Here is a 13,406-nt window from a genome sequence, read left to right as displayed (position 1 = left end):
CTGCCCTGCCCACTTTTACCTGTTCCATAGCCAGATAATCTTTTAGCTGTTCCAGGAAGAGAGCTAAGAGTCCGTAAAAGCAGACTTCAAACCAAGAAATTGAATAAGATTACAATTTTCACTCCTTTCGATAAAATAAGGTGAGCTATCACTTTAATTCTGTAACAAAAAAAATCATTAAATAAGTATGGTGTAGTCTTAGTTATTACTGTAAATGAGTATAAAAGAATATGTTAAGTAATCACAAAATCTAAAGCATTTGTGCATAGCTATGCTCAGTCTTCTTAAATATGTTTCCTTCTGGACATATTATCTAAAATTTAAAAATATAAAGAACCTGCTTACAAAAGCACATTTTTTTTTACTGCTGTCTACAGTAAAAAAGGTTTGTCTACCTTTTTTACTGCTGGGATTTAAAAATGTTTAATCTTAAGGCAGAACTAAAACATTGCAAAAAGGATTAATTTTATCTGACAAGCATTTCCATGTTTTGCTTTCCAAAACAGGATTTAAGCTCTATGGAAACTATCGTGGCACCCCTGGTTTATTTCCTCCTGGTACTTTCTTTTAAAATGGCACACACGGACAACCAGAATGTAACCTTCACAACTCCTCCAAACCTTGGCTTAAACCTGACAGAATTCACTGTAGCATCAACTTCATTTAACTCTACTGTAACTCCAACTACTCTCTTAACCTCAACCAAGGACACAGCCGAATATACCAGCACAAATCATGGCAATAATACCTTCTCTACTACAGTGGCTGCAACTGAAAACACAAGTCAACATCAAACCTCTCAGTCAGCTACATTGACTTCGCCAACAGGCAATGGATCACTAAACACCACTACACCAACCGCACAATCACCTGCGCTTACAATAACCACACAAACCATCCAGACTACAACACATTTGAATACTACATCTGATACAACACTAGGTTCAACTGTAAACTCATCTCACAGCATGACTACATCTACAGTTTCAGCAAATGCTACAGAAGGTAAGTATCTGTGTCCATGTTCAATGACTTAACGTATTTTTTTTCCACTGGTTATGTCAATGATTTTAACGCCTTACCTTTCTGTACTGTTAGGTTTGAGACTTAACATATCAGAGAGAAATATGACAATAATCTTCAGCGGCATGCTTGGGCTCTTTGCTTTGACAATAGTTATGATCATGTTTCACAAATGCAAACATAAATTCCAGTACTTGCATCAACGTCTTGACACCACAGATGGCACAGGTAAAGACTGATACTTTATCATGTAGTAAATCCAATCAATTTCAGTCACCATTACCTGATAAAAGCAACTGTTCAATTTTCAACAGATGGATTTGTGCTTGATGATGACACCCTTGTTATTTCTGGAGGACTTTATGATGCCCATCCAATCTACGACAATGTGCCACCCACTCCTGCAGAACCGTCACAATTTCGCCTTGATTTCCTTCACTAAAGAGAGACCTCTATGCTAAATCACAGTGGTAACCCACTAATATGGACATGGACAGAATCCCATTTCTCCTCCATGAATCAGTGTTATTTCAGGACTAAAAATAACCAGTGGAATTAAATTATTTACCAACAGGAAATAATACTGGAAGTAATAATGAATAACAATGACTGATGTAACTATAATGAATTAAATAATTTTATTAGTTTGTGGAAATGACCAAACAAATATATTCACATAACAACACCTTTACCAAATTAACAATAAAGATTTATGTAGAACGAACTAAGGGAATTGCTAACAGTTTTAAGCATAACGTTTTTCCAAACAACAGTATTATGGAAAAAAAAAAATTTTTCACAAGAACTTTAAAGCAAAGAGGGTGACATTGTAGTCAACATCTAAAGTGTTTTTCACAAAATTAGCTCTAAAATCATATAAATGAGCAAATATTAAGACTAAACCTGTTCAAAAAGTTTTCAATTTGAATAAGATATTTTTTCAATTACAGCAATGTCACCACATTAACACTACAAATTTTCATAAAGCTAAGTTCATTCCAAACATACATAAAAGTAGCTTATTTTTAGCTAAAAAGAGCATGACTTTGTAGTCATATACAGTGAACTTCCAAAGAAAACCTACAACCTCAAGAACTATAAATTCCAAGCATGTATAAGTGAACAATATTAAGACTAGACCCTTTAGATATTAGAATAACTTATTTCATCAGAACCATCAACATATGAAGGAATAACACAATACCTGTCTAAAATGTTCTATTTATCTGTTCTCTATTGAGATAACTTATGCAAATATTTTATCACTAGTCTTCTTCTTTTTCTTGTCGCAGTTGGTCACTGCAGTCCAACCAGCATCTCTCATTCTTTTTATTGCAGCCAGCTTCAAGTTACTTCCAGGTGATTTAAGAGCAATGGGGCTCTGAATCTGGCAACAAACAAAACAATTATAAAACAGACAACAAAATTATGAAATGGCTCAATTCTTTTCTCTCGTCACCTCAACCTTGTCAGGTTGTATGGTATCATAATGTGACACATTATTATGTTAATATTTACCTTTTTGAAAATGTTACGTTTGTGCTGCAGAACAGAATCACTTGGTGCCGGTTCATATGTACAGGTCTACCAGAAAAAATAACAAGAATCAATTATCTTTGGAATGTTTCAGAAATTGTAGAATAAATTTTGATAAACAAATAAGGCTTATACAAATTCCAACAAGCAGCACTCACAAACAAATCAATTTGATCAGAGCTGTCAGACTTTGAGTCAAGTTCAAAAGTGTTCTTTCCCCACTGTCCTGCATTTTCATTAGAAGGGGGTGTTCTTATTCTGTATGACTGTAAAAGAATTCACAGAGTAAATGTCAGGAAAAAGGCATGCTTGTTTTTGTTCCTTATGGAAAATGTCAAAAAGATAGAGTGTATTACTTTCATCTTTGATATTCCACCAATCCTATTTTTATTACTTCCTGAAGTCTCAGTATCTTCTTTGAAAACAGTCTACAAAGCAAAGTCAGAGGAAATATGATATATTGAACATTTTTCAGAAAACTGTTTACTGTCTTGATCAAATGATTATGAATTTTCATTAAAATCAGATAACTAAGTAAATAAAAAGCACTGAAATGTTGCCTACCTTTGTCTTTGCTGTTGTTCCATTTGGTGTCCTGGGTGTTTTGGAGGCTGATACCTTAACATTGAAAATTCAACACACATCTTTATACAAATATAACAATAATTTCTGAAAGTACACATGATAACATCAGTATCATTGCCGTTATCTGAAGTTGCTAAATTGAGGTAAAACAATTTTAAAAACTTGGGAACTGAAAAATGTCTATTATTATGTCTCCATTAGTCAAGAATCGCAAATAGTTAATAATTGAATTTCCTACCTAACTTAACAACTAAGACCAGCTAAAAACTGAAAATAAAATTATACTTAAATAAATTGTGTTGGAAATTAAAACGTACAGCTTTCCTAAGAACTGCAGGACTCTTGTTGGAGGGGGTTTTCTTGATCTTGCTAAGGTCAAAAATGTATCTCTTTATTGAGCCTTCCACTGGAGTTTGAAGATCTATCTCTTTCTCAGAATCAAGTGTAATTGACTAAAAAGACAAAGATTATTTATTGGGTAAGTACAAATAATAACAAATCTGCTTACCTGTGCCACACTAGGTGCTGAGATTACCTGCTTGTTGTTTGCTTGTGACAATTGCATGACCTTTGCAGTAGAAGTTTCTTTCTTCAAATCAGTTACTTCTTTTTGTAGAAGTGCCTTAAAATGACACATATTACATGTGTATACTTCATTATATACATTTAAAATCTTTCAGTTTTTCAAACTTTAGTTTTCAAGGTCAGAAAGATATTTTATTTAATTAGGGGTCTACCTTTTCTGTGTCTTTTGTCTTCAACTGTTTCTTTAGTTGGATATTTTCTATTTTCTGTTTTGACAAGTCCAACTCCTTATGTAAGATTTAAAAAGAAAATATTTTTCATTAGTAAGAAATTATAATTCCTTAGATTATTTTTTAAAAATCATACCAGTGATTCTGCACGAGCAACTGCCTCTGTCTCTTTCTTCTTGTTCTTATGAAGCTCCATGTCCTTCTCTTCAACCATGCGGTCATACTGGCTCTAGCAATGACAAATCCAACAACAAATACAGCAACAACAAAATAGACTATTTTAAACTACAAAAGCAACTTAATTATACCATACCTTGTGTTTTTCCATCAGTGCTACCATATCTGCAATCTTATGCTGGCACTTGAGCTCGGCATCTTCTTTGTTCTTAACAGCTTCTGCTGTTGTTAATTTGAGCTTTTGTACCTGTAACATAAATTTTGATCTTAATTTTGATATTGTCAGAATAATGTCAGAAAAGAACAATACAATAATCCTGTGACTGACCTCATTTTCAAGCTCTGCTGTTAAAACTGATTTTGATTCAAGATCCTTAAACATTTTCTGATAATCTTCCTCTTTCATTGTCTTGTAGTCCTTGGACTCCCTTTGAAGCTTGTCAATCTAAAACAAAAACAAACCAAAAAAAAACATCCATCCATCCATCTTCTTCCGCTTTATCTGGGGTTGGGCCGCGGGGGTAGCAGCTTCAGAAGGGAGGCCCAGATTTCCCTCTCCCCAGCCACTTGTTCCAGCTCCTCCGGGGGAATCCCAAGGTGTTCCCAGGCCAGCCGAGAGACATAGTCCCTCCAGCATGTCCTGGGTCTTCCCCAGGGCCTCCTCCCGGTGGGACGTGCCCGGAACACCTCACCAGGGAAGCGTCCAGGAGGCATCCTGACCAGATGACAGCCACCTCAACTAGCTTCTCTCGATGTGAAGAAGCAGCGGCTCTACTCTGAGTGACTCCCAGATGACTGAGCTTCTCACCCTATCTCTAAAGGAGAGCCCAGACACCCTACGGAGAAAACCCATTTCGGCCGCTTGTATCCGCGATCTCATTCTTTGTCCCCAGAGATTGGAGAGCCCAACCCAAAGTCCCCAGGCTCAGCTTCCTCAATGGAAGGCATGTTGGTGGGATTGAGGAGGTATTCGAAGTATTCTGCCCACCGGCCCACAACGTCCCGAGTTGAGATCAGCAACACACCATCAAACTATAAATAGTGTTGGTGCTGTACTGCTTCCCCTTCCTGAGATGCCGGATGGTGGACCAGAATCACCTCGAAGCCGTGCAGAAGTCTTTCTCCATGGCCTCTCCAAACTCCTCCCAAGCCCGAGTTTTTGCCTCAGCAACCACCCGAGCTGCATGCCGCTTCGCCCACCGGTACCCATCAGCTGCTTCTGGAGTCCCACAGGGACTGCCACCTCCCCCAGAACATGTTCAAAGTTCTGCCGGAGACGGAAGTTAAAGCTCCGTCTCACAGGGGATTAAACCAGACGTTCCCAGAAGACACTAACAACACGTTTGGGCCTGCCAGGTCTGATTGGCTTCCTCCCCCACCACCGGAGCCAACTCACCACCAGGTGGTGGTCAGTGGACAGCTCCGCACCTCTCTTCACCCGAGTGTCCAAGACATATGGCCGCAGATCCGATGACAAAGTTGATCATCAAACTGTGGCCTAGGGTGTCCTGGTGCCAAGTGCACATATGGACACCCTTATACCTGAACATGGTCTTCGTTATGGACAATCTGTGATGAGCACAGAAGTCCAACAACAGAACACCACTCAAGTTCAGATCGGGGGGGGGGGCGTTCCTCCCAACCACGCCCCTCAAGGTCTCACTGTCATTGCCCACGTGAGCGTTGAAGTCCCCCAGCAGAACAAGGGAGTAACCAGGAAGGGCACTCTCCAGTACCCCCTCTAAGGACTCCAAGAAGGGTGGGTAATCTGAACTGTTGTTCGGCCACTAAGCACAAACAACAGTCAGGACCCGTCCCCCCACCTGTAGGCGGAGGGAGTGCTACCTTCTTGTTCACTGAGGTAAACCCCAACATACAGGCGCCAAGATGGGGAGCAACAAGTATGCCCACCCCTGCCCGACGCCTCTCACCATGGGCAACTCCAGAGTGGAAGTATGTCCAGCCCCTCTCAAGGAGACTGGTTCCAGAACCAGAGCCATGCGTCGAGGTGAGACCGACTATTTCTAGCCAGAACCTCTCAACCTCACACACTAGCTCCGGCTCCTTCCCCACCAGAGAGGTGACATTCCACGTCCCGAGAGCCAGCTTCTGGAACCAAGGATCGGACCGCCAGGACCCCCTCCCTCGGCCGCCACCCATCACACACTGCACCCGACCCCTTTGGCCCCTCTCATAGGTGGTGGGCCCATGGGAGGGGGTACCCATGTCTCCTCTTCAGGCTGAGCCCGGCTGGGCTCCGTGGGTAAAAGCCCGGCCACCAGGCGCTTGCCATTGTGCCCCCCTTCCAGGCCTAGCTCTAGAATGGGACCCCGGTGACCCAAATCTGGGCGAGGGAACACCAAATCCAATGAAAAAGCAATTTTTTTTAATTTTTTTTTTTACAAATTGAGGGTGCATTAATTAGTTAAATAAACAATAACACAAATGTTTATTGTTGCTGATGACTAAGTTTTATAGTAACAAAAGCTCAAATCTACCTACCGTCTTTTCTAGTTGAGTAGATTTAGCAGTTTCTTTTGCAATTTGTTTCTTAAGAATTTTATTCTGAAAGTTAACAATGAAGACAAACGTGATAAAAGTGCCTCTTGAATTGGGTATAATGCTAAGTGCCTAGAGTATCAAGGTTGTTACATACTTCGTTCTTGAACTTTTCCTGCACTTTAAATTTCTTTTCAAATGTCTTCCTGAGATTCTGAAGCTAAAAAGGAAAGGACTTATTAGTATTACAGAATGAAAAAATGTTTTCAGAATTTGTATTTTCTTTATCACATTTGCTTCCACAGCTTTTATCTGTTTCTCCTTTACTGCAATCTCTTCTTGCAGATGTTCCCACTGTTCAAAACACAACAAAACCAAATTCACAATCACCATACTGAGAAGACATTTCTACTCATTAATGCTTTAGACCAAACACTCACAATTTCCTCAGCATTCTTTTGCATAGTATACGTGTCTTGGCATGTCCCACTGACTCTCTTTTTGATCGTGCTTATTTCATCCCTATTTAAACAAAATATAACAGTCACTTCAAGGCAACAAACTTATGGAGTTGTTTAGACCCTCTACTGGAAACTAACCTTAAACACTTGTTTTCTTCTTCCAGTTTTTGAGCTTTTCTTTTGAGGTTTACTATGTTCTCCTCACTTACCTGGATAAAGAATTTTCAGACTGTGTAAATCATTCAGTGATGGAAGTGACATATGGAAATCAGAACTACTTTCGGCAACATCACCTGTTTATATATGACAAAATGTCTTGATATGTATTACCTTCATGTTTTCCTTAGACTCTTTTACTCTGGAAAGTCCATCTTCAAACTCTTGTTGAATGGCCATGTTTTCAGACTGCAGCTTATCAAAACTAGACAGCAGCGCCTCATATTTCACTCTTCAAGATGTGATTAAATTAACAAATTACATGACGATATGAGCAAAAGTACAAAAGCAGATATAATAATGTAACTGCAGAGCTGAACCCACTCATGTTGCAAGATGTCTTCCTTTAGCTGCTCCATCTGAAAGGTGCATTCTTTATTTTTTTTTATCTCAAGAGACAACTGCCCTTCAAGTTCCTTCACTTTGATCTGTGTACAAGATAACAATATTATAAAAACATAAAAATATTTTTCATGTTAAAATTTCACAACTTTTCAGGTTCAACCTGAAAGACAAACGTGAAAAGGGAGCAGAGAACAGATGAAGAAAATGAGAAAGGAAGGACATAAAATATGCATAAAGACCACAAAAAAGAGAAAAAGGACACAAGGAAAGGCTCAAGGAAAACCACAAGAAAGTAAGGTTTGAGTTAACGATGCAAGAAGGAATGTTTGATAGGAAAAGTCAAAAGAAAGAAATTTAAGAAGGAAGTGTTTTTACAAACCTCTTTAAGATGACTATTTTCATTTAATGCCACCTCTTTTTCATTCTGTCAGCAGAAAGAAAAATGGCATGTCACATGTTTTATGAATGCATGTTAGAATAGTTATTACAAATATCCCTTTTAAGGAAAAAATATTTTTATTGTATTACCGTTAACATCTGAATTTCCTCTGTTTTCCTTGATAGCTCAGAAATAAGTTCATTCACTCTGGCTTCCAAAGTATCAATCTTGAACTTCAAGCTCTCAGTGGATTTTAATTCTATCCCCTACACAAAACAAACTACATTTGAATCCAGCGTCTTAGATTTACCAAATAATTTTTTTTTCTTTTTTTACAACTTACAAGTTCCTTTTCAAGGGCTTTGATCAGATATTCTTTCTTTGTTACTTCTTCCATCGTCTCTCCTGTTGAGTAAATCATTTGTCTCAAAAAACATCAAATAAATTAAACCAAATATGTTGCATAAATATGCATACTCTTAAACTAATGATCCCAACATAAATCACCAATAAAGCTTACCTAAAAGTTTTTCGTTCCTTTCAAGCTCACTGCTCTTTTTCATTAGTTTATCCTCCAGATCTTTGACCCTTGAGAAAGTGTTAAACATTTAATGACACAAGTTATTATTTATATCATATTTTCAACATGCTGTTAATTTTATAGATTTTAGTCAACCTTTGTATCTCCAGAGCCTGGGAATTTTTTAAATCCTTGATTGTTGTTTCAATCTTCTCCAGTTTTTCTGCTTGTTCAGTTTTTACTCTGTTGAGTTCCTGTATGTTCAGGTCTTTGTCTTGGATGATCTCTTTATACTCATTTTCACTTTTTTCCAGGACTGCAGCAGTGTTTTCCTCCTTTTTCTATTTATTATTTTGCATTATTATTGTTTCAATCACAGCATACATAATTCAAGAGCAAAGTTTTTCTATCAGTGACAAATACAAACCTTAAATTCTTCACAGGATTGTTCAGCACTTTTCAGGTTTTGAAGAAGAGATTCCTTTTCAGTTTTCAAGCTTTGGAGAAGTTCAAATTGTTGCTCTGTTAAGGTAGAAAACATGCTGTTTGAAATAGTCTATTAGTGTATGTGCATTACAGTCCAGCCCAGAAAGGCAGCCTGCAATAATGCAATTACAATAAAGAGTTTGGCTATTTGATTTCACACTTCAGATATTGGGTAATGCTGCTATCAAATTTAGGAAATAAGGCAAACACATGACCCCCAGTTAAATCCCGTATTTATTTTTATTTTTTGTCTAAATTGTGTATATGTGTATATTACGAAACAAAATGTTACACTTGTTTCTCTATATTATGATAATAAAACAATACACCCATAGACATAGTCATGATCTTACTTGTTGAGTCTTGGAGTCGTTTGCAGTATTTCTGAGTTTCATTAAGGTTTAGCAGGGCTTTCTGGAGCTCATTTTCCTTGTTCTCAAGTTTTTTCTGAACCATTTCATTCTGAAGAAAACCATTCAAATCTTTAACTCATTTGATTCAAAGACTAATTTCCTATTTTCCAAAATCACATCAAGCAATTGAAATAAACAATTTTTTTTAACAGACCTCTTTATCTTTCATTATATATTCCTGATGATATTTCTCTTTCAGATCTTCAAACTGCAACAAGTCTTTTTTCACTATAAAGAAGGGACAATAATCAATTGTTTTAAACTGGAAATAACGTCATAATTGTTCATTTAGTATTACTATATAAAATGTATTTCATGGTACTGTAGATAAACTGCTCTTTTACCTTTCTGCATCTCTTGTTGGTCGGCTTCTACTCGAATACGAAGGGATTCAAATGCTGAAAGTAGTTTCTACGATTAAACAGAATGAAAGAAATGATTTTTGGGTTCAGACAGGAAAAGTCATCTAAATATGTTGCATCACCAGCTCCAATACATAGTAATAATCTACCTTAATGCTCCCACTATTTTCCATGAAGAGGTGATGTGTTTCTTCCCTTTCAGATTCAACTACAAAAAAGCAGTAATGTTTCAGTATTTTGTAAAGTTTTAATATCAAAGCAAACAGAGAATTTCTAAAAGTTGAATTGAATGTGTAAGATTTTTTTTTTGCTTACATAAATGCATTTTCTCAGAAGATCTTTGAAAAGTTTCCTTAAGTATATTGCACAAGTTCCTTGTTGTATTGTTCCTGTATGTGTAGCAAAGTATTTTAGTGTTAAAAACACAGGCTCAGAAATGACCAACTTTGTATTTATTAATCAAACTTTCCTGTTTGATCAATAAATCAAACACAATTTGTATTTGACATGAAACAGTTAATAGAAGTAGGCTACAACCAACTATGAGGGTCTTTGCGATATAAAAAATTACTTCAAGATCTTCTTAGAATTCTTTTTTTTTTACCTTTAATCTGAAAACATTTTTATTATTCAACTAAAAAACAAATATGGTGCATAAATGTGCACACTCCTAAATTAATATTTTGTTTCATCACCCCTAGATTTAGTCCCAGTGATAGGTATTTTTAGTACCACACATGCCATCACTGATAAAGAATTAATCTTAGATCCCGGATTACTTGTAAAAACTGGTTGAGTGACAACATTCTTTTGTATTTTCCATATTATTTAAACTACGGAGTACGGTTAATAAGACAAGATAATTTCATTCCAAAGAAAATATTTTGAACTGATTAAAATGTACTTAAAAGCTTTGAAGGACTATATTCAGACAAAACAAAACTTGAAGTTTTGCCCAGACTTCCAAGTTACGTTTGGCACAAAACAGGGGATCATCAACAAATTCCTATCAGGTACAAACAAAGAAAAAAGAAACACAATCCCAAGCCTTCAGAGCTTAATTGTCTTACTAAACTACACTAATGAGAGACACTAGATTTTATACAATATTTTTTATTATCATTTTTAAAGATAACATATTTTATTCAATAAATACCAGGTAATTTCACCAAAGGATGTTAAATCAATGCCTAATCATGTCACTGTGCTGGACAGGTCAAACACACCTGATTGGTTTCTAGTAACAGCTCTTTGCAATAATATTTTGCATTAATTTATTTTTCACTTTCCTTTCACAGGTCCTTGTGAGATTTACCATAAACATCCACTTTCTGATAAAAGTGTAAGTTGTAAATTAAATAATAAAATCTTTTAATGTCTTAGGTTACTTTTTTACACTGGGTAAGAAAATAAACATAATCAACTACAAAATTCTGGAAGAAGAAAAACAAAAACAAAAGAAACATTAGGAGGAAAAGAGAAGGACTAATCAATCAATACTCAAATGTTTTACTATGCTCACTATCCATTTCTGCCCCATTTGGCTATCTATAGGAAGAGTTTATTGGAATTAAATAAAAAGGTGTGCACACCAAAGGTATTGGTGAGCACACATATACATCCACATTGTTGCAGCTTGTATAAATTTATATTATAAATATTTTAAAATCACTTAATATAACCTATTTTTACATCACAAAAATCTGCCATCTAAAGATGTGTGTGTGGAATTCTGGAAGAAAATCAGACATACTTGCTTCTTAGGTCCTCATTTTCAGAGATTTGTTCCTCTAGCTTTATGCTCAAACTTTCATTGCTAAACTGTAAAGATAAAACACTTAATGTTAACCAACTCTAAGACAAAACAAATACTAATGGAAACCAAAAACAAACAAATGTTCTATTTCAGAAAAGGTAGAAGCAATCGACACAAAGGACTTAAGAACAGCTGTCTCTAAGACACACACCTGCAGATCCTGAATGGCTTTTCGTTGGGTTTCAATCGTTCTTTTGTTATCCTGCAGTCTTCTCTCTTTCTCTGCAGTGTCATTTTCAACTTTGACCTTCCAGGACTGTATTTTCTCTACTTCATCAAAGAGATTGGAATAAAGCTCACCAGAGCTGGAATTATCCTGGGGAATATTCACAACGGCAGGAAGTGAATTGACACTTAGAAATAAACAATTCAGAAGTGAAGTCCATGCTGAGTTTATGTATTAATACTGAGCATTTATGTACAATAAAAATAAACATGTAAGCAGCACTCATACATTCTATCAATCATATTGCAATCTATTTTGCACTAAGGATTTTACTAGTATTTTCTTTTCACTTGAAACCTACAATACAATGACTTGTGATGGCAGTAATATTATGGACAAAAATACTCTTTCTCTGAAGATTTGTGCATTATAGTCTTATATAGAGTACTTAGTCTTTGCTTCTCAATGTGAACAAAAGCTTTTCTGTGTATTTTATCAGTGTTGAAGTTTTATCTGGTTATTTTGCAATTAATTTCCAACCAAATATTTCCAGAAAATTTACCCGTTTTAATGAAGAGGCTACCTGCTGCTCTGAATTTAGAAGATGGTTCCCTACTGTTCCTTGAGGTCGGACAGCATTTATATGGCCGTGGCTTACTCTGGGAGGCACCAAAAGTTTGAACCTAAAACCTCGATCTTTGTCCATCCTGAACTGAGAGAAACAGCACCAAATAAGACAAAATACGACAACAACGTTTATATATATATATATATATATATGTATATATATATATATTCTTATATAAAAAATATATGTATAAAATTTGAAAATATATACACTTTTGGAAGACAGAGACGACCGAAATACTGCATTAGTTCAGATGTTAGCTTGAATTCGGTTTTTAGGATCGTTACGGATTTCACTTGATATTATTAAGTGTTTGCTAATGGAGGTTAGAGTGGATATATTTCTCACTAAGAAATAGCCAAAATAGCCACCAGAGCAGGTCGTTGTTTCTAAACAGATGTCATGAGAGTTTATAACTGTATAACATTTACAGTTTCCCTTACCTGCTCCAAAGCTAGCCTCTAACGGTTTTCTAACCGCCAGTTCTGCAAGCGCGTGACAGACTTCTGCGTCACGGACGTTAATGGCGCTGGGGAAAGCTGGTAGGAGGCATCCATTATCGGACAACGTCGTATGTTTTGATAAATTACTTAAGCATAGGGTAACAAAAGAATCAAATATATCCTGGCATTGGCTGGCAATAACTGTGGCAGGATATATTTGATCTTATTTCATATTCTACAAGTCTAAAGTAAAATTTCAACAAGTTACATAAGTCTTACACTAATATTTAACGCTACTTGACGTTTTTAATATTTTATCATATTCCAAATACAGATTGTGATTTATTTTATTGTATTTTGTGTAATGAATGCATAATTCTGAAGCAATTTTAAGCAAGAATTCTAATTGTCCTTAAGTGTGAGTCCGCATGTACAGGCTTGTATTATATTCTGTGTGACTTTGTGTTGCCCTGTGATGGAGTGGTGAAATTTCCAGGGTGTACCTTGCCTCTTACTAAATGAATACTGGATATTGGCACCAGCTCCCCCACAACCCTAAGGACTACTACATAAAGAATGACTAGATAGGCATAATA

At 36.3% G+C, this 13,406-nt stretch overlaps 1 protein-coding gene and 1 long non-coding RNA gene across 5 annotated transcripts; one reads left to right on the top strand and one right to left on the bottom strand.

Moving 5' to 3' along the window:
- Nucleotides 1-146: 146 nt before the first annotated feature.
- Nucleotides 147-1,831, top strand: LOC114135740 (uncharacterized). Its single transcript, XR_003593644.1, has 3 exons — nucleotides 147-1,005; nucleotides 1,099-1,251; nucleotides 1,338-1,831. It is a non-coding gene; the product is annotated as an uncharacterized LOC114135740 (long non-coding RNA).
- Nucleotides 1,816-13,065, bottom strand: sycp1 (synaptonemal complex protein 1). 4 transcript variants are annotated; one of them, XM_028003275.1, is made up of 33 exons: nucleotides 12,811-13,061; nucleotides 12,302-12,451; nucleotides 11,725-11,889; nucleotides 11,511-11,578; nucleotides 10,073-10,146; nucleotides 9,907-9,965; nucleotides 9,740-9,806; nucleotides 9,550-9,623; nucleotides 9,336-9,444; nucleotides 8,924-9,018; nucleotides 8,653-8,837; nucleotides 8,497-8,564; nucleotides 8,320-8,381; nucleotides 8,126-8,242; nucleotides 7,977-8,021; nucleotides 7,577-7,680; nucleotides 7,367-7,484; nucleotides 7,175-7,245; nucleotides 7,016-7,097; nucleotides 6,867-6,929; nucleotides 6,733-6,795; nucleotides 6,579-6,641; nucleotides 4,405-4,521; nucleotides 4,213-4,323; nucleotides 4,036-4,128; nucleotides 3,882-3,956; nucleotides 3,680-3,766; nucleotides 3,462-3,596; nucleotides 3,124-3,177; nucleotides 2,916-2,987; nucleotides 2,718-2,825; nucleotides 2,542-2,607; nucleotides 1,816-2,410 (listed from the first exon to the last, which is right to left on the bottom strand). In XM_028003275.1, exons 2-33 carry the CDS (start codon nucleotides 12,443-12,445, stop codon nucleotides 2,270-2,272), a joined length of 2,955 nt encoding a protein of 984 aa, XP_027859076.1. In that variant the 5' UTR covers nucleotides 12,446-12,451; nucleotides 12,811-13,061; the 3' UTR covers nucleotides 1,816-2,269. The 4 variants fall into 4 exon arrangements, with proteins under 4 accessions (XP_027859076.1, XP_027859077.1, XP_027859078.1 ...); XM_028003276.1 differs by having other exon boundaries at nucleotides 12,302-12,446; XM_028003277.1 differs by lacking the exon at nucleotides 3,462-3,596 and having other exon boundaries at nucleotides 3,653-3,766; nucleotides 12,811-13,065.
- Between the last annotated feature and the right edge of the window lie 341 nt (nucleotides 13,066-13,406).

Source organism: Xiphophorus couchianus, chromosome 20, assembly GCF_001444195.1.
Source record: "Xiphophorus couchianus chromosome 20, X_couchianus-1.0, whole genome shotgun sequence".
Lineage (NCBI taxonomy): Eukaryota > Metazoa > Chordata > Actinopteri > Cyprinodontiformes > Poeciliidae > Xiphophorus > Xiphophorus couchianus.
Note: the sequence above shows the minus strand (reverse complement) of the source record. Positions and strands in the feature narration are given on the sequence as shown.